This window comes from Nannobrachium achirus (assembly GCF_963921795.1).
Source record: "Nannobrachium achirus genome assembly, chromosome: 12".
Lineage (NCBI taxonomy): Eukaryota > Metazoa > Chordata > Actinopteri > Myctophiformes > Myctophidae > Nannobrachium > Nannobrachium achirus.
This window is the reverse complement of record NC_137832.1, coordinates 38679105-38706080: the sequence shown is the minus strand read 5'-3', so window position 1 is coordinate 38706080 and position 26976 is coordinate 38679105. Positions and strand designations below refer to the sequence as shown.

General features: G+C 42.8%; 1 protein-coding gene across 1 annotated transcript; it reads right to left on the bottom strand.

The window, feature by feature from the left end:
* Positions 1-1432: 1432 nt before the first annotated feature.
* Positions 1433-26976, bottom strand: LOC308295195 (NAD-dependent malic enzyme, mitochondrial-like; the record flags this gene model as incomplete). The annotated part of the gene is made up of 15 exons (XM_080738193.1): positions 26838-26976; positions 21267-21402; positions 10704-10837; positions 10133-10282; positions 9933-10008; positions 7973-8134; positions 7631-7844; positions 6968-7065; positions 5175-5288; positions 4364-4475; positions 3984-4126; positions 2785-2887; positions 2408-2478; positions 2172-2270; positions 1433-1591 (listed from the first exon to the last, which is right to left on the bottom strand). Exons 2-15 carry the CDS (start codon positions 21378-21380, stop codon positions 1433-1435), a joined length of 1749 nt encoding a protein of 582 aa, XP_080594319.1. The 5' UTR covers positions 21381-21402; positions 26838-26976.

Below are 26976 nucleotides of genomic sequence, written 5' to 3'. Positions count from 1 at the left end.
CTGCCACACTGTTCAATGTAATTATTATGAGGAGATTCTTAAATTTGGAGTGTTGGTTTTCCATTGAAGTAGATTTTAACTGTTTTGAAACACTTGGGTTGGGATGCTTTTAATGTCATTTACTTTTAACAGCATACAAGCTCATATTCATGCACTTTCTTAATAGCAACATTCTTGTCATTCCTTATCTTAATTTGTATTACTATTTGTGGGTTCAGCTAATGGGTCATCCACACCAAGCATTAGAACTAACAATGTTTTTTAAAATCGTTGTAACAAGTGGATGGCAGAATACATATCACAACTATAACAACAGTGGTGATTGATATAGTTGTAGTGCTTGGCGTGGCTCTGTTTAGTGAGAACATTTAAAAGAAAATGTAGAGAATGTGCTCTAAAATCATTGGGTATAATATGAATGACCTCAGTTATGGGTATTGGAAAAGGGTGAGCCTTCTTCAGGCCCCTTTTTTGTTCCTTTCTTCCATCTGGGAGATAATCAAGTGACTAGAGCTGTACCAATAGATTTGCTCACAAAGGCTCTTCATTGTTTTATATTCTTATGTTACTGTTATTTATTTTAGGGACTCGTCTTGTTGGCTGCAGGGATAATACTATATTTCTCCACTCAACAAATTCATAGGCGAAAGAGGGCCAGTCATTACAAAATGCAACACAATGGCAAAACATCGTAAAAGCCCTACCATAAAAAATAGACAAATAAAATACAAGTGGATGTTGGTTTCAACTCAACTCAGTGTTTTAAATAATGTATTGTCCTTGTATACAAAAAACATCCCTTCATTCATTTCTAACTCTAGGTCCATTTTCACATGCCTACCCCTGAATTACATTCTTCGTCCCATATTTCTACACCTCTGCTTTAGTGCACCATCTGTACCTTCAGCTTTTTAAAATTGTGGTCTGATAAAAGGGTTATAATAATTTCTTACACAAGGCCATTGTTGGTTCTTCTAGGGATGAGCTGAATGGTTAGGAGCTCCATAAGCTTTGTTTGTTGGATTGGGATTCTGATCATAAATTCAGATGTGAAAGTTTGGTTCAGCTTTTATCTTTTTCCTACTGGTTTGGTTTATATTGAAAACATATTTGAAGTTTATCATGTGAATTCATGTGAAGTCGAAGAGTTTATTCAATAGGTCTGCACATAACTGCTGAGACTGAAACAGATTGCATATTATCTTAAATGTGTTTAGATGGAACCTAATGTATAATATCAAGCTTTAAAGTATGAAACTGAATCCCATTCCAAAGCATTTCACCCTTTAAATGCCCTTGTTTATTCCTATTCCAACCTTTTACAGATCTAACGAGAGTATGCCCATTGACCTACAAAGACGTTTGAGCTGACTTGTTGAAAGTAATGAAATGGGTGACACAGTCAGGACCTACAGGTTCTCCCATTTCCAGTCTAGGTTTTGGGGTTGAAGTCGACATTGGGCCACTCGTACATGTCCGGAAGGAAAGAGTCATAGTTGGTGTTCCAGACAGTAGCACGCACAAAGCTGTCCTTTTCCAAAGGCTCAGGGTAGCGGAATGCCATGCCATTAGCATAGACATATTCCACCACCTGTAAGAAGAAGAGACAGAGAGATGGTTAGCATTTGTCCAGACATAGTAACAGAAAAGCCAGAGGGAACAGACAGACTGTTACCATTAAAAATGGTAGAGCCCATGACCATTGAAACACTCGTACACCAGTTCAAAAAGTAAGAGGTGCAGGTCAGAAGGAGGTTCAGAATAGTCAAGCATTGTGACCGCTGTTTGAGAAAGAGAAAGCCAGAGCAGCTTAAGTTGCGGTTGAAGTAAAAAGAAATCTGTTCTCCCTGTGTCCTTTAGGGTAGATACCATCACAAAAAGAACATGCAGTAATCCTGGTTTCTATACAGCCAGCTGGGGCGCCTGGTGGAGGGGAAAGGAACTGGTTGGACTAACGTGTTCCTTCCACACACGGCTTGGACTACTCATGCATTGAAGGTCATGCATGAGTCAGTCCGTTGCTCTCCCCAGGTTGGCAGAGGGAGTGTATTACATTGGACAATTGACACTGGGTAAAATAATGGTGGGATAAAAAATAAAGACAATTCTTAGTCTTGCTTAACTGTGGTCATTTATTGTTAAGTGGTAGTGAATATTTAGTTGAAGCTCACCGTGACAGCCATCTGGACTGAGACCTCTCTTATGTTGGACAGAGGAGGGTAGAGTCTGCCTTCTGCCAGTTCTTTATCTGTCACCTGCTCTGCCAATGTCTGAATAGGAGAGCAAAACACAGCATTATAATTGTTAGCTCTGGATTATAATGTTAATGATGTAGAAGTGATGCTAACGGACACAGATGGAAATACACAGCTGAAAGAAGGACAATAAATGTATCAGTACTAATGACCTTTGCTGCCTCCAAGAAGACAACGTCCTGGATATGTCTCACTCCACTCAGGATCACGGCTAGGGCCACACCTGTACAGCATGCGCACGCGCGCGCACACACACACACACACACACACACACACACACACACACACACACACACACACACACACACACACACACACACACACAGTCATATTTTACTTGTAAATCTCTACAAAAAGGAAGTAAACAGTCTATTGTTCACAAAGACAAACTTCTCTGACAAACACCTTTTTTATGACATTTGGTTGCTATTTCTTAACCACGACCATAATCCTTGTCCAGTGGGTCATACATCTTTCAATTAAATATTCATGTTTTTTGTTTTCCCATGCAGTTAAATTCACTTTTTACCTGGAAAGATGTACGCATTGTTCCCTTGACCAGGAGTGAAGACACGTCCATCGCTCAGAGTCACTGGATCAAACGGACTGCCACTGGCGAACAGGCATCTACCCTGTGGAGTACGATATTAAAATTTCATGTCACGATTATTGTGACCAAAGAAATTGCGATTTAAGGGGGCACGGTCGGTAGCGCTGTCGCCTCACAGCTAGAAGGTCCTGGGTTTGATTCCCGCTGGGGACACTGTGGGCGCTGGGGGCGTGTTTTCTCCTCTGCATCATCAGTGCCCAGTGGGGTTGACGAAAAGTGGTGGGGTTTTCAGTGGTGGGGTTGACGAAAAGGCCTTTCTGTGTGGAGTTTGCATGTTCTTCTAGGGTAGGTATTCTCACAAAAACATGGTCTATAATGCCTCCCCCTGGCCAGCTGGGGCGCCTGATGGAGGGGAAAGGAACTGGTTGGAGTAACGTGTTCCTTCCACGCGTTATGTCCAACCGGGGAATCTCCACAGGTGAAAAGAAGTGGCTTGGACAATTGACAATTAGACAATTGACACCGGGTGAAAAATGGGTTACAAAAATCGTGGGATAAAAATTTAAAAAAGAAGAAATTGTGATTTGCAATATTATCGCGATAATCAAAATATCCCCAACATCCATTATCTGGTGGCGGAACATTTGTTGCGACACGTGAGCTTGTAGATCGGCTATGTTGTTTTTATCACGATAAACGATAATAACGATTAAAGGTGATACACCATGCATTTAAAAAGTATTTATGTCATATTGTTTATGTCCCAAAAACGTTTTTCAAAAGGTTTGAGGCTAAATTACCACTCCTGAATAGAGAGCCTCTCATTTTTGAATGGCTCTCAGAGCATTTTCAGCTGCAGTACCACCTTTGGCCTGAACTGCGCCACCCCCCAGAGCAGTGGCTTTCAACCCTTTTCACATCAAGTTTATTTATTCGGCATTTGAGCCACGGACCACCATTTGATGAGATGTAGCCTCTCAGACCAAAACCTAGAATATCTTGTTATGGCTGGATATGGTTTAGTCCCCCACAATTCCATGCTGTATGATATGACAGGACAATGTTGACCAAAATAAAAACATTTCTACATTCTATAATTGTGTAGACTTCTTGTAAATTAAGTATTTTTAGAATTTATTTAGAAGGGACATGAGAGAGAAAGACAGAAAGGGTCTTACGTTAGTGAGTGTGTAGGCATCCTCTGCAGTGCATTCAGCTTTGGTGGTGGGATTACTGAGGGCAAAGATGATTGGTTGTTCATTCAGGCTTCCCATGGCCTTGATCACATCATGGGTGAACAGTCGTCCAGCTCCGGACACCCCTATAGGAGAAGAGATGATGTATGTACTGTATATTTCCATACAACCATACAAGCCCGCTTTTGGATTGAGGCGATGAAAGAGTAGTGTAAATATAATGTTGCATACATTCATTGTTTATGGCAGTAGAAGCTGTATTTTGTCCAGGTGGCATTCAACTGCAAACTCTTTTGTAATAATAATTTGATCCAGTTAATTTCTTCCAAGAAATTTGTAGCATGTTAGTAAACATTTCTTACCAATGATGGCGGTGGGCTTGATTGTGTTGACTGCATCTAGGAAGCTCTGAACATTCCCTGGACTGTCATGGACAAATGCTTCCTGGTTTGAATCAGTCTCCTGGGGTCTGCCCTGGATACAAAGACATTATTTATAATACTATACCGGTGCCCTTTGGGGAGAAAAAACAAACAGACAGGCAGAGATACAAAGTGTGCTTATTGTCTGTCTCCTGGCCTGGGGTCTACCTACTGCAGATGCTAAGGTTTCACACTATGTATGATGGGTGGCCGCCAGCAGAGGGCGCACATACAGCACACTACCAGTCAACACAGTTTAATTGAAAGAGACCTTATTTATCACTTTGTGTTGTCTCCTGACAACATAATACCTTGAAAACAACTTGGTGAGCATTATTAATGAATAAAACGTAGTAGGAAATGAAATTATAAATATTTGAACTACATTTATTTCCTTTTGGTGTGGTGCCAAATCTTGTCCCTTCAACATTGACTCAGGTGTTACTGAATCACTCTGCAGTTGCAGTGGACATCTAGGTTTGCTGTGTGCCTTTGCGTGGTTGTGTGCAAGTGAGGCGACAAAAAACGGGCTGGTTCGGGTTCACCAGTCACCACTGCTACTGTACCATAGTATAATACAGATGCTTGCATGTTCTCCTCTTAGCATCTACCCCAAGGACTACAGAAGTCAAAGGACATTGAATAGAATGCATTTCAAGCAACCACCAACATTGTGTGTGTATATATATATATATATATATATATATATATTTATATTTATATTTACATTAAAAACACAGTACAAACATACTTTTACTAGCAGTCCATGTTTGTCATACATCCAGATCTTCTTCCTGGCCTCAGCCTGGGTCGTTCCTTTTTCCATCATTGCCATCACAATCAGGTTGGCAATACCCAGGGCAGCCTGTACACAAGACCACAATATATTATATTTAGACACTTTATGACATTTATGTCTAAAGCTAAATCTGTTTAGTCATTTTGCCCTGCTCAATTCTAAAACAGATGTACACACACTGTTAGGATATTGTGCATCATAGGCATACACATATCTTTCCACATACTGCACACATGTTTTGGTTATTTTATTTTGATTTGGCACTGTCTCTGTACGTCATCGCGTCGGAGGCCGGCTACTGGACGGCACGGCTATATGGACGTCATCACACGGGGACAGAGGGAGAGAGAAGGAAGTGTTTGCAGAGCGTGGCGGCTCGTGTGTTACGAGCTGCGGTTTGGAAGTCGATATAGCTTTGACTTTAACGTACATACGGAGGCCACAACTCGACGGCGGTTGCAGAAGATAAGTGACGGATGGATAGCGCTGTCTTATAGTTCGCAGGAGTGGAGAAGAGTGGAGCTTTGCGTACGATAGAAAGTTATTGACTGTACCGCTGTAGTGAGAACCAGCGTTGTGAATGTGCAGAGACTAATACATAAAAAGAGAAAAAAACTACGGGAGGAAAAACAAGAAGAAAATATAAAAACAACAAAAAGACCACAGGTTGTTTACCCACATCTGAACTGAACATATCCAGCACCTCGCTCCGGCTGTGTTGACCAGCGACAGAGCTGGCCGTGGCCAGTAGGTGAGTGGACCTGCAAAGTGTTGATGTTGGGGACAGTGCCGGTTTGTTTTAGTTTGACATGCACACGCACACACAGCACGCAGACACACCCACACACAGCTTACTTTTAGGTCAGGGTAGCTCCTATCTATTGCTATTTAACGAGCCGATAGGATTAACCCGTGACAACACTTACAGTAGACTGTGAAACCAGTCTTCTACAACTGGCCACTGAGCAGCAACAGCTATTAGCGCAAGCATAAAAGGTACATTTTCCAAGTCAGGGAATGAAAACCGTCAAAGAGTAGAATAACAGTCGAAAAGGCATGATGTAACTAAATGCAACCCTATACTGTAGGTAAGAGACATACAGGAGATGCTTTTGGTCCAAAGATCATTGGTCTACTCTACTCCAAACCCACAGGTTAGAAGGAGAAGGCACACTTTCTCACGGCTCAGTAAATAATCTCTTGATTGCTTTGAGCAAGATTCTTAAAGGAGTAGTTCACCAGCAAAATTACTTTTTCTATTGATTACTCACGCCATGGAGACTTGAGTTCAATTTGTATTTGTCGCATTCCTAAGACAATAATTAGATTCTTTTCACCTGACAAAATGGGGTAAATCTATTGTAATCAAATTATTGTCTTAGGAATGCGACAAATACCAAGAAATATCCATGAATTCAAGTCTCCATGGTGTGAATAATCAATAGAAAAAAAGTCGGACAGACAGACAGACTCACCTACAGTACCAAACAACAGTGTCTTATCTAACTGCATGGTCGCAGCTAAATCAGGGATATACTGTAAAAAGTCATTCACTACTCCTTTAAAGTTTAAAGGAGTAGTTCACCCCCAAAATGACTTTAGTTTAAACCACAATTGCTCAAATGGATCTGCTTAGTGGCAAACAGGAGACAACCGTTGTTGTACTGGGGAGCTAAAAGATTTATAAATGTGGGAAACAGTTATTAGTTAGATACAACTGGATGGATGACACTATTATGTCCTACCTCTCCAGCTCCCAGGAAAAGCACCCTGTGTTCAGTGATGGGTTTCCCAATAGCTCTCTGAGCTGCCAACAGTCCAGACAAGGCTACTGCTGCAGTGCCTGTTAAAAAACACACACACACACACACACACACACACACACACACACACACACACACACACACACACACACACACACACACACACACACACACACACACACACACACACACACACACACACACACACACACACAGCAGAATGAATAACATTGTTTCCTTCTGTCTTCAAGTGAACTGGGGATGAATACAAATTAACCAAGGTTAACAGGGCTGAAGTAACCTAAAGTGAATTGAGATGGGGTAAACTTTTATTGATCCCAAGGGGGAATTCAGCTGCCATAGTATCAACAGCATTTAGACACAATTTATCTGTGTTCAGATTTATAAGCTCACAACTCACAATCGCATCCACGTGAGCTTATAGATCAGCTATTTCCGGCCCAGTTATAATAGAAATATATCACCAGGGTTAAAACTAAGCAGAATGCTGTGGATGCAGTGGTTAGGGAATGAGATGCACTATTTAATAAACTGAAACATGTTAGAGGTGCCAGCTAACAGTGTATATTAGAGCCTTAAATCTAAACATGTATTTACATTGTGTTCAGGTTTGTAAGCACGCACCTTGAATGTCGTCATTGAAAGTGCAGTATTTCTCCTTGTACTTCCGCATTAATCGAAAGGCGTTGTGGTTCCCAAAGTCCTCAAACTGGATCAGTGTGTCCTGGCCATATTTGTCAACCACGGCCTCCATAAACTCATCGATCAGATCGTCATATGCTTGGGAGCGGTCACGCTTCTGGTACAAACCCATGTATAACGGATCCTTCAGGAGGGTCTGGGGTAAAGGCACAGACATACCAGAGATGCATTGATTGCTATGATAGTTTAGTGTAGTAATACAGCTGTTTGCTCACTCGCTCAGTCGCTCACTCACTGACTGACTCACATAGACACTGACCGTACCTCGTTGTCTGTGCCAACATCTATCACCACCGGGAGACACCTCTCAGGTCTGATTCCAGCGCAGGCTGTGTACAGGCACAATTTTCCAACAGGAATGCCCATTCCATACACACCCAGGTCCCCTAAACCTAAGATACGCTCTCCATCAGTTACCACTACTGCCTAAGAGAGACACAGAACATACATATTGATACCATAGCACCTGGTCATGGAAATGGCACATGCTTTAATTTGTTAACAGTGGTTATTGGTCTCACACAGGCTAATGTAGAAAGTCCACCACACCTGTGGGATTAATTCTGTGTTCCATCTCTTCATAGATTTATGGTTGGACTGTATTTAAGGGACTTTCTGATTAACTGTGAAGATACTCACAGCTAACATACATTAGCCTTTTAGGATAAAGTGGGATTCATGTCCTGATCGTTTTTTAAGTAACATACGGTACTGGTACTCCGGTGTACATATTACAGAAACATCATATCTGATACTCCTATCTAATCCGTTCATGAAATTATGGTAAATAATTAACCATGGTTGACTTTGTATCCCATTTCAGAACTGTTCCCAAGTCCATTTTCCTATCCTAACTAGGATTTACTTTTGTAATATGAAATTGTGAAACATCATGTCTGTTCTAACTTAAAGGCACATTTGCTCCTTGATAATGACTTCCTATTACTGTTACACTGTACAGTATATCCCTGATTTAGCTGCGACCATGCAGTTAGATAAGACACTGCTGTTTGGTACTGTAGGTGAGTCTGTCTGTCTGTCCGAAATGTTCCAAGAGCTGGTCGCTTTCCGATTACATTTGCCCAAAAAGTGCACATACTGACTGTATGTGTTAAAAAGCTGTATTTCTGGAGCGATACATCAAGGGAATGGCATCTGCCCTCAGTATCATCCTTGACTTCATGAGATTGCTTGTGATCATCTTTCTGTGCATGGCACACACTTTTTTTTGTTCTTAACTCATTAACTGCCAAAAACGTGAATCCCTTAAAAATCCCGTTGTACCACCCTGCCACGCCCGTGAATCCCGTAAATAAAAAATAAAAAAATGTTTTTTTTTTTTTTTTTTTTTTTTCCCAAAATTTTTTTTTTGGACCCCAAAAACGTTAGTAGGCATGATAGCGATCGCGAAATTGCTTGTTTAACCCCCATACAACCCCCATACAACTCAGGTAGCAGACCTCCAAGCTCACAACAGTGTAAAACATAATGGCTGCTATCTCATGAATGCCTGAACGGATTTCCATTCGGATTTTTTTGTTTGAAAGCTGTGAGCAATGTGGACACACGTGGTGCATTATCTAGGCATGGGTGTGCATGATCCGTGCACTATGAATTACATGGAAGTCTATGGAGACGAATGGCAGTTAAAGAGTACGAAGGTATTGTTAAATGGCAGCATATGAGTTAATTCTTGTGAATTTCCTCTGTCAGTGGGTAAACAGGATAATGTTACTGACAACTTGGGTGATTTATACTTTAAAGTCAGGATCAGATTTCAGTGGTCTGAAATATGGTAAAGAGGGGAGGAGCAATTGAGGGTGCAGGTATATGTGATACCATAGCTGAGGACGACCTAGAGAGAGATAGCTCCTCTCTGTTGAGGTAGAGAGATATTTTGAAATTGACAAAAGCAATGCACATTTTAACCACATTTGTGGTCTTGAATCAAAGAGGGAGCTGGTTCCCATTTCGATCCTTAGCTCCCCCTCGCTGCGTGTTAAGTGTCTTTAAGCAAGACATTTAACCCCTAACTGCTCCTGATGAGCAGGTCGCAGCCTTGCATGGCTTCCTCCACCATAGGTGTGTGGATTTGTGTGTGAATATGAAATACATGGTAAATAATGTGCTTTGTATAAAGGGCACTTTATAATGCAATCCATTTCCCATGTCTGTAATATGCCCCTTGGTTGATGTTACTACAGTGTAGTTGTAAGGTACTCACTGCAACGTTAGTCTCTGGCCAGTTGTCTAGGATGGAGCGGATGTGGCCTTTGTCATGAATGGAGATGAACAAGCCTCTGGCAAGAAAAAAAAACAAAAATGGTGGTTAGTATCATTTGAAGGTTCTGGGGTTGGAGAAAAAACAATATATTCTAAAAGTTGTTTAATAAATATCCAACACGTCTCGTAGCACATTCTTACTTTGGTCTCCTGAAGATGTGTCCATACTGTGTGCAGGCTAGGCCTACAGTGGGAGTGTAGACTATGGGCATGAGCTCCTCTATGTCTTCCATTAACACTCTGTAGAACAGTCTTTCATTCCTCTCCTGGATGCCCATCAGGTAGATATACCTGTGAAGAGAGAGAGAGAGAATAGAGGAGATGGGGGTAAAAAAGAGGACAGGGAAGGAGAGATGAAAGGATAGTTGGAGGGGAAAACACCAGGGAAGGAGATCAATGTTGCATGAATGGAATACTACTACAATTTGCAGTAGGTCACCGTTTCCATTTAAGATTAGTGGAACAATAAAGCCTGAGTTATACTCAGTTGGGTGCAGGTGTTGCACACCAAAAATAGCTGATCTACAAGTTCACAACACATGTGAGCTTTTAGATATGCTATTTCTGGTACACAACACCCTCAAGCAGCAATGTATGAACCAGGCAGGCAGGCAGATAAAATCCTTCATTATGAACAGTAAACAACAGCTGCAGCGTTGAGAGTGACATCATGACCATATTGTACCAAGCTTTGACCAAAAGACTTTGTTACTTTTCTAGTGGGTCCGTCATCTTCTTGAGGTTCTTCTGGAAACGCATGGCCTGATTGTCCTGAGTCTCTACTTTGGGAGGCAACAGCCCCTGTATCCCCAAAACCTGTCGCTCCTGTAAGCTGAAGGCCATACCCTGGAAGAGGAAAAACAAAAATAGAAGGATAAGTGGATGGATGAGGAGGAATGGTGCATCAACGTTATTAACAACACATGGGATACCACAAACGTCAAGGAACATGATAAGGATTACCCTCCGTGGAGTGCAACGGCCCCGTTATCACGTCCAGAGACGTGTTAACTGGTTATCATGGTAACCGATAGCCCCCGCACAAAGTGAGCGAGAAAAAAAACTCAATTTCCCATGATGCCTCGCGAAAGCCGCTTCTGTTGACTTCCTTTTTCTCATTGCATTGTATGAGCTCCTGCACAAACATGGATTTATCTTCACTTATTTTCCCATAAGGCTTGTTTGGTCACAACCGCCTGTTTTCTATGGACCATATCTTACACACAGATCATCGTGGTTGTATTTTTTTCTTCTCCGTGTGAAAGACAAGACTTTGAACGGCCACGAATGGGAGCTTCCGCATGCACAACGTGCACGGCATGCGGCGGTTAAAACAATAGAAAAGATCCATGGCAGTTAATCTACAGTTATGGCAAAACTATGACAGCATGAGTGTAAAAAAAAACTTACATTTCCTGTGATGAGGCTATTCTAGCCTTACATAGAAACATATGGGGTTACAAAGGATGAATCAAGGAATAGATGTTACTCTTATATCATACTGGGGGAAGTGTGAATAATGGTAAGAAGGGAAAGAGGGGGAGACAATACAATCCCTTCTGGAGACCCTCGTTGCATTTTATTAGCGAGACAATACAGAGTGGGCACACACAGATGCCATGGTGAAACCTGGCAGACCACACCGTTTAAAGACACAATGTCTGCTGCTTGACTTGAGATTCACCACACACACGCACACGCACGCACACACACACACACACACACACACACACTATATATATTTTTATTTACATCACTTGTAGGGACATTACATAGACTTCCATTCATTTTTATGCAAGTCCTGTGGCCTTACCCTAACATCTATCCCTAAACCTAACCCTTGTGGGGACCTACTATTTTGTCCCCACACTGTCCGAGGTCCCCTGCAGGTGACTGTGTGAACATGCGTTTAGTCCCCATAAGTATAGCTAGACAAACACACACACACACACACGCACGCACGCACGCACGCACGCACACGCACACAGTCACACACACACACACAAATACACACACTAATTACTGTACAACTTAGTTGCTTTCTTTCATCTAAAATCAGTCCAGCACTCTCACCTAAGGTTAAAAGATATCAAGTTCTCTCTCTTGTGCTGCTGTGAAATGCCAAGCATAACTTTTAAAGGTCAGGGGGTTCCAGTTGAATGGTGGTATTGAAAGCTGTAGAGTGGACTAACTGACTGGCTACCACGCACTTTCACTTTACATTATGAGATCCACGGATTCACAAATTTGTCTCGCGAAGTATAAATAACAGCATTGGTTCCAACTAACTGCCTAATAACCAGGCCCAAGTTTAGAACCATGTAGTGTGTTTTGACATTCCAAAGTCTGGGGCTGCATATGCTAGGTAGAAAGATCTGTCATTCAAAAACAACAAGGTATTGAGATGGAGGTACTGTATAGGCCTATAGTTGTCCATCTATCTGCAGGCCAACATCTGATTAGTGAAAACCAAATGTAATTCTATATACTGTACAATGCATGTTTCCTAGAAGGTCTGCCAAGGTTCTGGAACACGTTGTACTTTTAGTAAAGGTCTGCTACGCTGCTGACCCCCAAATGCCAAGGCCAAACGTTTCTATTTCCATTCCATCTTCGTCACTTGTGTCTGTTTGTTATGACCAGTACTATGGGTTTGGGCTATGCTAGGCTGCTACTTTCAGAGGACATTTCCTCATGCTGAGAAAGAAAGTAAAGCATTTAAAATCGTAGAGGATTCGGAAAATAAAGATCCTTACACATTGGGGCCAGTGTTGTATGATTCCAAATGTTGTTTGTACCACGAGTACATCCACACAGAACGTAAATATTACAGTGATAAAGCGATGCAATTTAGATTCGCAACCAGGTCAAATTTCTATGAATGAGGCATCAACAATAGGATTTGTTTTGATGCAAAATACATGCAGATACTTGGGAATACTTGGACCCATTCTGGGTCACTGGACGGGTCGCTAGCGGGTAGTGTACCTCATGACATAATGTATATATAGAAACATAAACATGCCTCATGTTCTTCTGTTTGAACATTTATAAACATTCTAAGATCAGGTTGGTGTGTGACTGGGAGGGGACAGCAGCTGAGGGAGAGGAGGAACAGAAAGGGGCAGGGGCAAATTTGGGGGTTAGGAGAGGAAGAAGGAGGAGGCGAGAGAGGGGAGTGGGTTCCACAAAGCCAATAAGGGACACTGTAGAGCGAAACACCCCATGAACAGAGAGGGGAAGGATGTACTGTATAGGCAGCAGGCATGCATGTTCTTTCATGTTAATGTAAATTGTGTTTCTTAGCCCAGCCTCCAGTGAAACGTGAGCCAAAAGAGTCACAATAGGCAAACCATAATGTTTCTGTGTGTGTGTGTGTGTGTGTGTGTGTGTGTGTGTGTGTGTGTGTGTGTGTGTGTGTGTGTGTGTGCGCGTGCGTGCGTGCGTGCACCAGTGTGTGTGTGTGTGAGTGAGTGTGCGTGCGCACGTCCACGCCATATGTGAGTAGCTCCAGTGTTATGGATGTGCGGGGGTGGGCTCTCCTCACTCCTAATATAATGCTGAGTCATGGTGAGGGTGCATTTCATTCCACTCCAGTAAAAGGGAAATACACAATATGGCCTGACACAATATTTAGCTTCTTGTTTTGAAATTGTACGACTGAGATTAAACGCTAGTCACTTGAAGCAGAAACATGCCCTATTTTACACAACATAACTGACAAATATGATTTCCTATGATTGCATCAGTATCATGATTAGGAGAGACGTTGTGGAAGACTTGGAGTACTTTCGTGCAAGAGCCGTTTACGGCCGCGTCAGCGTCATTTGACGCGACCGTGGAACCGTCTATTGACGCTGTGTTTTCCTCTGCAGTGCAGCCTTAGGTCAAGTTAAGTGTCATCCGGTATTGAAATGCAACTCATGACAAATAAAAGTTACGTTTAAAAAAAAAGGAAATGCAACTCATGACAATCTTCTGCTGCTCTGGTAAAGATGTCTATGCTTGGTGAAATCATGGAACATATACATAAGAATGAGATTTGCTTCCTGCTTTCCAGAACATATTGTGGTCATGTATGTTTCTGGAAACAATTAAACCTAAGAACACATTATACTGTACACATAACTTCAGAAATCTAACCAATGGAATTCAATACCACTATTGAATGGTATGTGATCAATAGCTCATGGATAAAGTATCACTAATATACTAAATCAATGAATATGGATTAAATGTTCTAGGGCCACTCAAATGAGGTACAATCCTTTGCCCTGTGCTCAGTTTATGTCTTGCTGGAAGAGCTATATTTAGCAAAGTTAAGATGACACTTAGATCTCAAAAGCACTTGCCCATCATCGGGTAAGCACAGGCTATGTTCTACAGTCTACTAGCCAGAAGTTCATATTCACCCTGAAAAATAAAAATCATGCAAGCGTGTGTGGTGGTGTTATCATTAGCCAGTCACTATGCAAAATAGGCAGAAAAAAACAATGCTTGTGTTTTGTCTTAATTGTGCTAAACTGTACTGATAAGTAGCATCATCTATCATATCGACATTCGAGACTAACCCAGAGTCAGACCATTCAAATGTAATAGGATCGATATGATATGATATAGTACTTTATTGTCAGTTCACACTGAAATTTGTCTTACGACACAGCAGTCATGTATTCAAAACAAACATTTGTAACACATCAAGGCATACGTGACACGCTGAGTCGCGGTGCAGCCCCTGTACCAGCGCACCCACCAAAGGAGATGAATCATTCAGGACCCCAACGGAAACAAGCCATAGGCAAATCCCGTGTTGCTCAGGCAACAATGAAGCATACTCCACTATATATTATGTACTTGCGCCAGGCAACGGGGCAACCATTAGTGTCACTGTCAACCCCTTTGTTGCAACTGTAAACTACTGTATAAGAAACAAACCGACCTGGGGCTAATTTGCCATGACCGATGACACAGCAACAAAACCCTTAGAGTAGGGGTGCAACCATAAATAAAAAGATGTATTTAATTTAACAGAACTACTAACTCACAACGTGATTACTACACAGCAAGTTGTGCTAACTCACAATGTGATTATTACACAGGAAGTTAGGCTATTTTTGCACAACATTGTATCGAGTACATTATTTATTTTGATTATTGGAACATTGTCATATTTACCCCATGCAATTTTTGTTTACAAATCCTAAAAAGGCAAACAGAAAATGTATTTATATTTGTCTGTAGGAGCAGTGTTAGAAAAATTGTCCTGATGGTGGCGCTAGAAGAGGGGCAGGTGAGAAATCTGGGGCGGAGGTTGTGATTTGCCATCCAATTTGATTGATTTTAGGCCAAAATCTGTTTAAAAAATGTGTTTTGCAAGAAACAAGAGGGCCATGTGAGAAATTAGATGTTGTGGTTTAGCAGCCAAGGAGTGTGTGTGCAAAGTTTGGCATGGATGGGGGAACGGTGTAATTGCGACCTGACGGTCGCAATTACAATTATTTGTACTAGAAGCTGGGCCGCCCTTCGGGCGGCCCAGCGTCTAGTCGGCGACCTGGCCAACTCGGAACAACGTAAATAGGGAATGAATGCCCCGCCCTTTAATGCAAACCCCATTATACCTGTTGTCATAGGACCCGTTTTGACCATCTGTTTGCCTGTGTCCATTTATGCCCATATATGGAGATATCTGTTATCTGTCTGTCTGTCAGCGTCCATTTTATGTCCATATATGGAGATCACTGCAGATATAGTTCTGGGTCCATTTTATGCCCATATATGGAGATATCTGTCTATTTGCGTCCATTTCACGCCCATATATGGAGATCTCTGAATCTGTCTGTCTGTGTCCCTTTATGCCCGTATATGGAGATCTTTGTGATTCTGCGTAAATTTTATGCCCATATATGCCATTTGCGTCCATTTTATGCCCATTTATGGAGATCTCTGTATCCGTCTGTCTGTGTGTCTGTCTGTGTCCCTTTATGCCGTATGAGATCTCTGAATCTGTCTGTCTGTGTCCCTTTATCCATTTTATGCCCATATATGGGGGCATTCATTTTATGCCCATATATGGAGAACGCGCGTGCCCGTGGGACGAACGGTTCTCATATGGGGGCATTCATTTTATGCCCATATATGGAGAACGCGCGTGCCCGTGGGACGAACGGTTCTCGAGATACGCGGATTACCTACATACATACACACTCACAGAGATTTTTTGTTGACTCATGTGGCGTACGTCTGCCCATATATGCCCATATATGGAGATATCTGTCTATTTGCGTCCATTTCACGCCCATATATGGAGATCTCTGAATCTGTCTGTCTGTGTCCCTTTATCCATTTTATGCCCATATATGGGGGCATTCATTTTATGCCCATATATGGAGAACGCGCGTGCCCGTGGGACGGAACGCGCGTGCCCGTGGGACGAACGGTTCTCGGAGATCTCTGAATCTGTCTGTCTGTGTCCCTTTATCCATTTTATGCCCATATATGGGGGCATTCATTTTATGCCCATATATGGAGAACGCGCGTGCCCGTGGGACGGAATGCGCGTGCCCGTGGGACGAACGGTTCTCATATGGGGGCATTCATTTTATGCCCATATGGAGAACGCGCGTGCCCGTGGGACGAACGGTTCTCGAGATACGTGGATTACCTACATACATACACACTCACAGAGATTTTTTGTTGACTCATGTGGCGTACGTGATGTCAGAGCCTTTTATGAAGTGATGTCACAATGAGTCAGAGCTTTCGCCGATTTCCTCAGAAACAGCCTGATGTCAACAATCAACCCCGCATAAGGAGATTCCGAACGTTTCGCGCCGGTTTGGGAAAACCGCGCGTCGGGTCGGGTCGAGACCCGGCACTGCACTCCGTGCCGTGGCCATATATGGGGGCATTCATTTTATGCCCATATATGGAGAACGCGCGTGCCCGTGGGACGGAACGCGCGTGCCCGTGGGACGAACGGTTCTCGGAGATCTCTGAATCTGTCTGTCTGTGTCCCTTTATCCATTTTATGCCCATATATGGGGGCATTCATTTTATGCCCATATATGGAGAACGCGCGTGCCCGTGGGACGGAACGCGCGTGCCCGTGGGACGAACGGTTCTCATATGGGGGCATTCATTTTATGCCCATATGGAGAACGCGCGTGCCCGTGGGACGAACGGTTCTCGAGATACGTGGATTACCTACATACATACACACTCACATAGATTTTTTGTTGACTCATGTGGCGTACGTGATGTCAGAGCCTTTTATGAAGTGATGTCACAATGAGTCAGAGCTTTCGCCGATTTCCTCAGAAACAGCCTGATGTCAACAATCAACCCCGCATAAGGAGATTCCGAACGTTTCGCGCCGGTTTGGGAAAACCGCGCGTCGGGTCGGGTCGAGACCCGGCACTGCACTCCGTGCCGCGGCGGGGAACGCGCGTGCCGAATCTGAAGCCGGTGGGACGAACGGTTCTCGAGATACGCGGATTACAAACACACACACACACACGCAGAGACTTCTCGCATTTATAGATAGACTAGAAGCTGGGAGCGTCTAGTCGGCGACCTGGCCAACTCGGAACAATGTAAATAGGGAATGAATGCCCCGCCCTTTAATGCAAACCCCATTATACCTGTTTTTTTACCTGGTCATAGGACCCGTTTTGACCATCTGTCTGCCTGTGTCCATTTATGCCCATATATGGAGATATTTGTATCTGTCTGTCTGTCTGTCGGCGTCCATTTTATGTCCATATATGGAGATCACTGCAGTTATAGTTCTGGGTCCATTTTATGCCCATGCATATATGGAGATATCTGTCTATCTGTGTCCATTTATGCCCATATATGGAGATATCTGTATCTGTCTGTCTGTCTGTCTGTCTGTCGGCGTCCATTTTATGTCCATATATGGAGATCACTGCAGTTATAGTTCTGGGTCCATTTTATGCCCATATATGGAGATATCTGTCTATCTGCGTCCATTTTATGCCCATATATGGAGTATCTGTCTGTGCCTCCAACTGTGTTGCAGACACAGTGCCGGTTCCCCCTTTAATGCAAACCTCATTATACCTGTTGTCATAGGACCCGTTTTGAACATCTGTTTGCCTGTGTCCATTTATGCCCATATATGGAGATATCTGTATCTGTCTGTCTGTCTGTCTGTCGGCGTCCATTTTATGTCCATATATGGAGATCACTGCAGTTATAGTTCTGGGTCCATTTTATGCCCATATATGGAGATATCTGTCTATCTGCGTCCATTTTATGCCCATATATGGAGTATCTGTCTGTGCCTCCAACTGTGTTGCAGACATAGTGCCGGTTCCCCCTTTAATGCAAACCTCATTATACCTGTTGTCATAGGACCCGTTTTGAACATCTGTTTGCCTGTGTCCATTTATGCCCATATATGGAGATATCTGTATCTGTCTGTCTGCGTCCATTTTATGCCCATATATGGAGATCTTTGACCATCTGTTTGCCTCTGTCCATTTATGTCCATATATGGAGATATCTGGCTATCTGCGTCCATTTTATGCCCATATATGGATATATGGAGATCACTGCAGTTATAGTTCTGGGTCCATTTTATGCCCATATATGGAGATATCTGTCTATGGAGAACGCGCGTGCCCGTGGGACGAACGGTTCTGATATATGGAGATCACTGCAGTTATAGTTCTGGGTCCATTTTATGCCCATATATGGAGATATCTGTCTATGGAGAACGCGCGTGCCCGTGGGACGAACGGTTCTCGAGATACGCGGATTACCTACATACAATACACACTCACAGATATTTTTTGTTGACTCATGTGGCGTACGTGATGTCAGAGCCTTTTATGAAGTGATGTCACAATGAGTCAGAGCTTTCGCCGATTTCCTCAGAAACAGCCTGATGTCAACAATCAACCCCGCATAAGGAGATTCCGAACGTTTCGCGCCGGTTCGGGAAAACCGCGCGTCGGGTCGGGTCGAGACCCGGCACTGCACTCCGTGCCGCGGCGGGGAACGCGCGTGCCGAATCTGAAGCCGGTGGGACGAACGGTTCTCGAGATACGCGGATTACAAACACACACACACGCACGCAGAGACTTCTCGCATTTATAGATGCCCATATATGGAGATATCTGTCTATGGAGAACGCGCGTGCCCGTGGGACGAACGGTTCTCGAGATACGCGGATTACCTACATACAATACACACTCACAGATATTTTTTGTTGACTCATGTGGCGTACGTGATGTCAGAGCCTTTTATGAAGTGATGTCACAATGAGTCAGAGCTTTCGCCGATTTCCTCAGAAACAGCCTGATGTCAACAATCAACCCCGCATAAGGAGATTCCGAACGTTTCGCGCCGGTTCGGGAAAACCGCGCGTCGGGTCGGGTCGAGACCCGGCACTGCACTCCGTGCCGCGGCGGGGAACGCGCGTGCCGAATCTGAAGCCGGTGGGACGAACGGTTCTCGAGATACGCGGATTACAAACACACACACACACGCACGCAGAGACTTCTCGCATTTATAGATAGATTACAATTAATCATAGAATAAAATATCATGGTCGTGACAGCCCTTCTCTTGATAAGGTTGCTCAACATCTATTAACTTAAGAGGTTTTATTCAGACTTTATTGCCAAAATAAAAGCCTGGGTTTCCAAGGCTACCCATACACAGACATGTTAAATTGTTAATCTTTTAAACATTTCTAAACATTTCTAAATCATTGCGGCTCTAAACATAGCCACAATGATCAAGCAGATTTAGGCAGAATGGATTATGGGAACAGGAAAAAACAAAACGTGACACAGTACAGGTAGAAGTCAGTTAATTCAATTAGAAAGGATTTTGTCTAGGTCTACCCAGACTGATTAGGTTATGTAATGTTGATGGACTGGACTGTTTCTCTACATGACAGATCGTCTTACATCTTCATGTAGACCAGTGGTTATTTTCTCAACCTTGTCAGGCCACTACCCCCAAATAATCATAGTTTAACCGGGGACCCCCCCCCCCCCCCCACACACACACACACACACACACACACACACACACACCCCAACCCACCACCCTGACAAGCAGTAGGAGTTGAGGCATTACATTTTGTATAACGCTGTTCTATTGTGAAAATAGAGATCTTCATGCTCACAACGCCTTGTGTTGCGAGTCGTTGTGAGCATGTAGATCGTCTATTTTCACAATTTCTGCCTCCAATATTTGACAATTTGGCAAATGTTTAATTTGTCATTTTAGAGGTATTAAAAAGTCCTTAAATCATCACTTTAGAAATGTGCAGATACCCTCTATACACTTAAACTTCATGTTGGTTTGTTTACTGTTGAGTGAGAAAACAATGTTTCGCATTAAGTTAATCATCACACAGGTGGAGAACCACTGATATAGACGATCTGCCTGTTACGCTCCTCTTTCTGGTGAGGGGTTACGGTACAGGGACTGGACGTCGACATGAGGAAAGTATTTGGCAAAAACATAATTACAAAAGACAAACCTAGTAGTACACATGAACATTCACAGGCCAGTTTTACATCTAATTTGGAATTACACTGATGTTATTGGGGAGGTTATTTTGGCATTCGTTTCATTAACTTTAGTTAAGGTTAATCAGCATTTGTAGGATATGGGTTTGATGTAACCTCGCCGACCAGGCTTTCTGGGGGAAAGCCTGGTGTTCGTTCACAACAGGCCGTTTGGTTTCCGCCCAACGCGGAAACCACTAGAAGAAGCGGCGTCGCTTTGATTTGGTTCCCTCTGTTTGTTTCCCCAATCCCTATTAAAATGCTTGAGTAGCCTAGTGTAGTCTGTCCAGTCGCTACGAGTTGGACTAAAAGATCCATATACCAAACTAATTTTTCAAAAGCAAAACTACTCCGCATCAAGGAGTTTATTTGGTAGGCCCTAAAAGTATGTCCTTGAGCGCAGGGGAATTATTTTGGGTTAAAACTGTTTCCGGTGGATAGTTCCGGCCAAATTGTAGTCTTTGAGTACTACAACATGACGTGTTGTGGTTTCCGCTCCAGACCGGTTACAGGCCCGAAAAGTGAAGTGATCCCAGACTAGGTTTGATGTGGTTGTGTTTAGGGATGTGGGTGGATCTGTCAAGGTTTATGCAACTACTTAGCCCACTTTATATAATGATGTAGCCTAATTGGCCTGGATCTGGAGCAAATGAGCTGAACATATTGTTCAACCGCCAATCAGACACGCACGCACACACACGCACACACAATAGTAGCACACTTACTTTGTTGGTACGAGGATTGAGCATAAGGGGTTTTCCCTTCTCTTTGGTGTGTGCCCATCTGTAAGCAGAGACACAGGGTCTCAGGGACAGGGTTGGCCGTAGCCTGGACAACATGGTGGATAATCACTGGTCTGGTCTGGTCAGTGGGTCAGCATGTAAAGGGAGAAACAGAGACAAAGTTGAGATTGTTGTTACTCTCACTTCCTTGCAGAATAAAGGGTCTCCTGAAAATCCTGCAGCAGATGACATGCAGAGTGATTTCAAGGGCGATGGTATTAGTACTTTGTCTTAGGGCTGGGCAATATGAAGATCTGATTGGCTCAAACTTTTGCCTCTGTCACTAGTTTATACACACTGCCCTATTAGTTCAAAATAGTGCATATGAGTTAGGGCTGGCAATATGACTTCAGTTCAAATCAAGATTACGATGAGATAAAACCTTTTCCTCAACAACAACTATTTTTATACACTTGTTATTACACTGCCCTCATAGTTCTGATTAAATGGTAAATAGTGCGTTTATATAGTGCCATGATATAAAGCCCTTTGTAATGTGCATTACATTCACCCATTCAGCATTCACACACTGACAGAAGAGGAAACAATGCAAGTCAAGAACCTCATCGAGAGCAGTTCAGTGGGTTCAGGGTTCAGTTCAGTTCAGTTCTCAAGGACACTTCGACAGGAACACAGGGGGCACCCGGGATCAAACCAGGAACTTTCCCAAGCAGCCGCTCTACCTCCTGAGCCAATGCCACCCCCAGGTCTTTATCAAGGTCAATACAGTAGATATTACGAGTTCGCTATTTTTGCACACCACCATTTGAATTATAAGGGCTTAAAGTGGTTAACCTGACTAATCGATTTAGTCAAATTACAAAGAACAGAACTCAACAGGTTCTCAATATCCATTTCGATATATTTTTGGTAAATTTTACCCAACCCTACGATGAGTTGAACAAACCCTAAATAAAATAAAAGAATAAAAGATAAGCTAAAACGCCACAACTGATTGAGCGGTTTTGAATTTGATAACATTATGCAGCACTTAAGCAACAGACAGAATCAAACAGCAAACATCAAAACACACTGGTGAGTGGTGAGCTACAGTATGCAGTGCTGTGAGAACAACACTAAATGTCAAGGTTCAAAGCTGGGGGGTTATGGTCACAGATCCACAGTGACCTTTCAACTTACAGTAAATGTCATCAACACACTCCTAGCATGTCATCCAGTGTTAATCAACACATTTAAGCCATTGACATATTTACACATATTATTCAGATGCCCCAAAACATGCACACACACACACACACACACACACACACACACACACACACACACACACACACACACACACACACACACACACACACACACACACACAGCAGGATTACAAATGACGACAGCTGTCTAAAATGAATAATCTGGATGCAGAGAGAAACAATTTAGAGTTTAATCTAAGAAAACCTTGGAAAGATTGACATAATCCTCTTCCAACGGACCACCAAATTGAGGAAGGGAATAAAGAGAACAAATCATGATCAACAGAGCCTGTGAAAGAAAACTACGAAAATATCTGCGCTGCCTCAGTACAGTCTCATGACAATTACCAGTTACCATTCATTATCAAATTATTACGTTTGTCATTTATGTTGTTGTTTATTTGACAGAAAGAAAACATAGAACATAGTACAATTACGTAACTGAACTCCCATAATTAGTGTATTTGATTGTGCAGCCTAGATCCAGTCATGCCTGTTTGATTCTGTGATTTATCATCATACAATGCACAACAGTGAGCACAGTTCATAGTCAGTGGCACCATGGCCTATATCCTATAGCTGTTTGTTGGCCTGGCACAAGCTCAGTTATTGTAGCCGTTATGTCATGCATACTAACACACTGACGTCAGTACAAAGCTTGCGATGGTGCTCTGTGTCCTGTAATTCTACAGATGGTTGAGTATCTAACAGGACTTCATATGGGAATGCCCATATGGAGGAAGACAGCCAATATCTGTGTGGCTGGTTCTACAGACAGGGATCTCCATATATGGGCATAAAAGGGATTGTATGTATGCTGTCAGATGTCAGACGTCACAGCATATCTCCATATACAGTACATGGATCTCCATATACAGTATGGGCACCAGGGGTACCATATATGGGTAACTGGTCCGATATACATCACTGGCCAGATGGCCCAGAAATGTGCTTACCTATTCATTGTCTACAAGTTCAGACACTAAGGGGAAATGCAACTGAAGCAACAAGCAAGTTATTTGTGGAAGCGCAATTGTAGGCATTTTCTATTTTAAATGTCCTTTCCTTGCACAGAATAGCTTGGTGCTTCGTCAACAAGCAAGGTTAAGACATGGTAAGACAGGACTCCTATGTGCAGTTTTATAGTGAATCTGTAAAGAGAGGTTTCTGCGCAACAGGTGACAGCAACGACATCTTAGCTTGACCAGCTTTACGCACCGATTCACTCTCATCTGCGTAAGCATACCGACATGCTTGTGAGTGACTTCACAGTCACTGATCTATCAATAAGCGATTACTTATTCTTTTAATCGAAATAATCGAAAAGCAGTTACATTTTCCACAATATTTTGACTGTTTTGAAGATTTTAGGATATAACTAGAAAATATTGTTCCTTCGAAACAATTGTGTGCTCGCTTCAAGCCAAAAAACAATGGTATAAAAGTACAAACTGTCAAGACCGCAGGCAGTGCTCTATTTTGACATGAAAGCTAACAAAAAAGGTACATGCTGAGATGAAGGAAAGCACTGTTTCCTCTGGCAGTGACAGTCAGAATGTCCAGGTCAGGATATTTATAGCCTCCTGGGCCCAGGTGCTCTCCAATGAAGTGCAATCAAGCCAATGGGGCCCCACCCTGGTCACCTATCCACAAGTTTCCAACGTCCCATCGTGCATTGCGCAGAAGGTGTATGGCTGTTTCCGGCGTCGCAGCCGAGTGATCTACAAGCTCACAACGGTTGCATCTGCGACGCGACGTGAGCTTGTATGTCTGCTGTTCTCCGGAAGTGTCCCACATATAATTCTACAGTAAATTCTCGTGGAAACAGGTGGATAGAGGAGATGTTAGCAGCAAGGCAGGCACACCATCACCAGAAGGTGTGTGTGTGTGTGTGTGTGTGTGTGTGTGTGTGTGTGTGTGTGTGTGTGTACACACTGAGAACCAGTGATGGACCCCCTGGAAACACCTCAGGGACCCTAGGGGTCCTCAAACCACACTTTTGGACCCGCTTTCAGCGAGCACACAATGACACAACACATGCTCAAATAGGAAACCATATCTGTTACAACTTATCTTCTGGTCATACTGTTGGTGGTAGGCCCGGGTAGAATGTATATATTCACCAAACACTTATTATTTCTAGAAGGATCATAGCAACATGGGACCCATAGCAGAACCTGATCAAACTTGTATATCACTTATGATACTGCAAGAAACCAGCTGCACATAAAAAGTTGAAATGAATAGGCGTATGCTGCAGTGCAAACAGAAACTCATAACTTCTCTTTCTTTTGTTTTCACTATGCATCATCTCTAAACCTCACCTCCACTCCCTCCACCCACACCCAACCATATAATGATTGATAAGGTAATACTAGTTAGTATTTTTTATAGGGATCCAAGTACACTGCAACAGTGTTGCAAAGAAAACACTAGGCTTACAACTTATGAATGACTATAATAGATGTGTCAGGTGTGGGTTTAGTTTGATATGTTAAGAATGTAGACCTACTACTGTATAGCCCCCCCCCCCACACACACACACACACACACACCCATCTGGTCCATCTTCTGTAAGAAATTCTCACTGGTAATTTCTGTTTAGTTACATCTCTGTCAGTCTAACCACTACCGGTCAAATCGGACCACTTGTGTTCTGGAATAGGGCCTATCTCGTATTGTTCAATAAAGAAGTGGTTTAAAAGTCTCCATCTATCTATGGCTGAATTTCAGGGGTCGTGGTCAGGACACAGTCACAGGAGCGCTTTCATCAGTTGAAAGCCGTTATTACACTCAATATCTCTGGAAGGAGTTCTCCTTAAAGGAGTAGTTCACCCCCAAAATGACTTTTTTTCTATTGATTAGTCATGCCATGGAGCAGGAGTTCATTAATATTTTTAGTTTTTTGTTGCATTCCAAAGACAAAAATGTTATAACAATAAATGTACCCCCATTCGTTTCGGATGGGGACCCGTTTCGAAACGGGTCCCCATCCGGAACCAATGGGGGTAAATTTATTGTTAAAACATTTTTTTTTTATGTACCCCCATTCGTTTCGGATGGGGACCCGTTTCGAAACGGGTCCCCATCCGGAATATGGGGGTAAATTTACTCGAATTAAATTTTTGTCTTAGGAATGTGACAAAAAACTAAAAATATTATTGAACTCTACTCTCCATGGCATGAGTAATCAATAGAAAAAAAGTCATTTTGGGGGTGAACTACTCCTTTAACGCTATGTCACAGATGGGCCCGTGCGCTCACAGTGGCGATAGCCCAGGCTGCTCAGCCTCTAGTCTGTAGTCAAAATAAAAAATACACTTTCGCTACTCACCAAAACAAAGACGGGTCTAAGATGTTGAAAGCATACTTTCCCTGGTGGGAACACTCGGAGCCCCCCACCTCACGTCTAAAATGCACTTTTTGTCCAGAAAAGAAAATATTTCACCGGAGGTTTTGGCTACTCCACAGCGCCCTCTACAGATCTTATCAATAGTAAATTCCATTGACCAGATTTTGCCTTCCGTTAAAATATTTTCATCTCTGTCTAAAAAGTGTATTTTAGACGTGAGGTGGGGGGCGCATAGTGTTTCCACTAAGGGAAGTATGCTTTTAAATCCCTAAAGCCGTCTTTGTTTTGGTAAGTATCGAAACTGTACTTTTTATTTTTACTACAGACGAGAGGGTGCGCAGCCTTTCCTGCGGCGCAAGGGATCATCGGTGACATAGCGTTGAACTCATTCTGACGCCATGGACCAGAGCTAGATGTAAACCTTTAAACAACTCCCGGACTGGCATAGGCACGATTAAAACATCTCTTAATTGAACAATACGTATTCTTTAAGAACACCAGTGATCCGATTCGATGGGTAACATCCGTTGCTTGAAGTTAAGCACTTTATTAATAGGCCTATATATATAAAAAAAAAAAAAAAACAAAAAAAAAAAAAAAACACGTGCTTCCAGTGGATTGATTTACTGGTGGTTGGCTGAGATAGAGATTGATACAAAACAAAATAATGAATAAACTAAACAAAACCTGACCGTTACATCGGTTCGAGGCTAAAGTATAACATGCAAATGAGAGTTAGTATTAAATGGTCGTTGTCTCGGTGACATCCTGAGAAAACAGAGCAGCACTTGTTGGTTTTCAGCGGACATACTGTCTGTCTGACATGGTGACATCAATTAATTTAGCAGCCTACAGTGCTGGCTATAGCGTTGTTTAGCAGTACACACAATCGCCAAATATTCTTACATCGCAGACTCAGAGTGTTGTCTTTCGGGGACTAGATCGTCCTCTTACCTCCGGTGGTTGAACGTGGTTGTTGTAACTGTCCTTTTCACTGCGAAGTTATCGAATCAAATGCATAATTTCTTCTTCAAGGTCTCAAAAAGACAACTATAATTCGACCGCTCGCTTCCTTCCCTCCTTGACAGCGCAG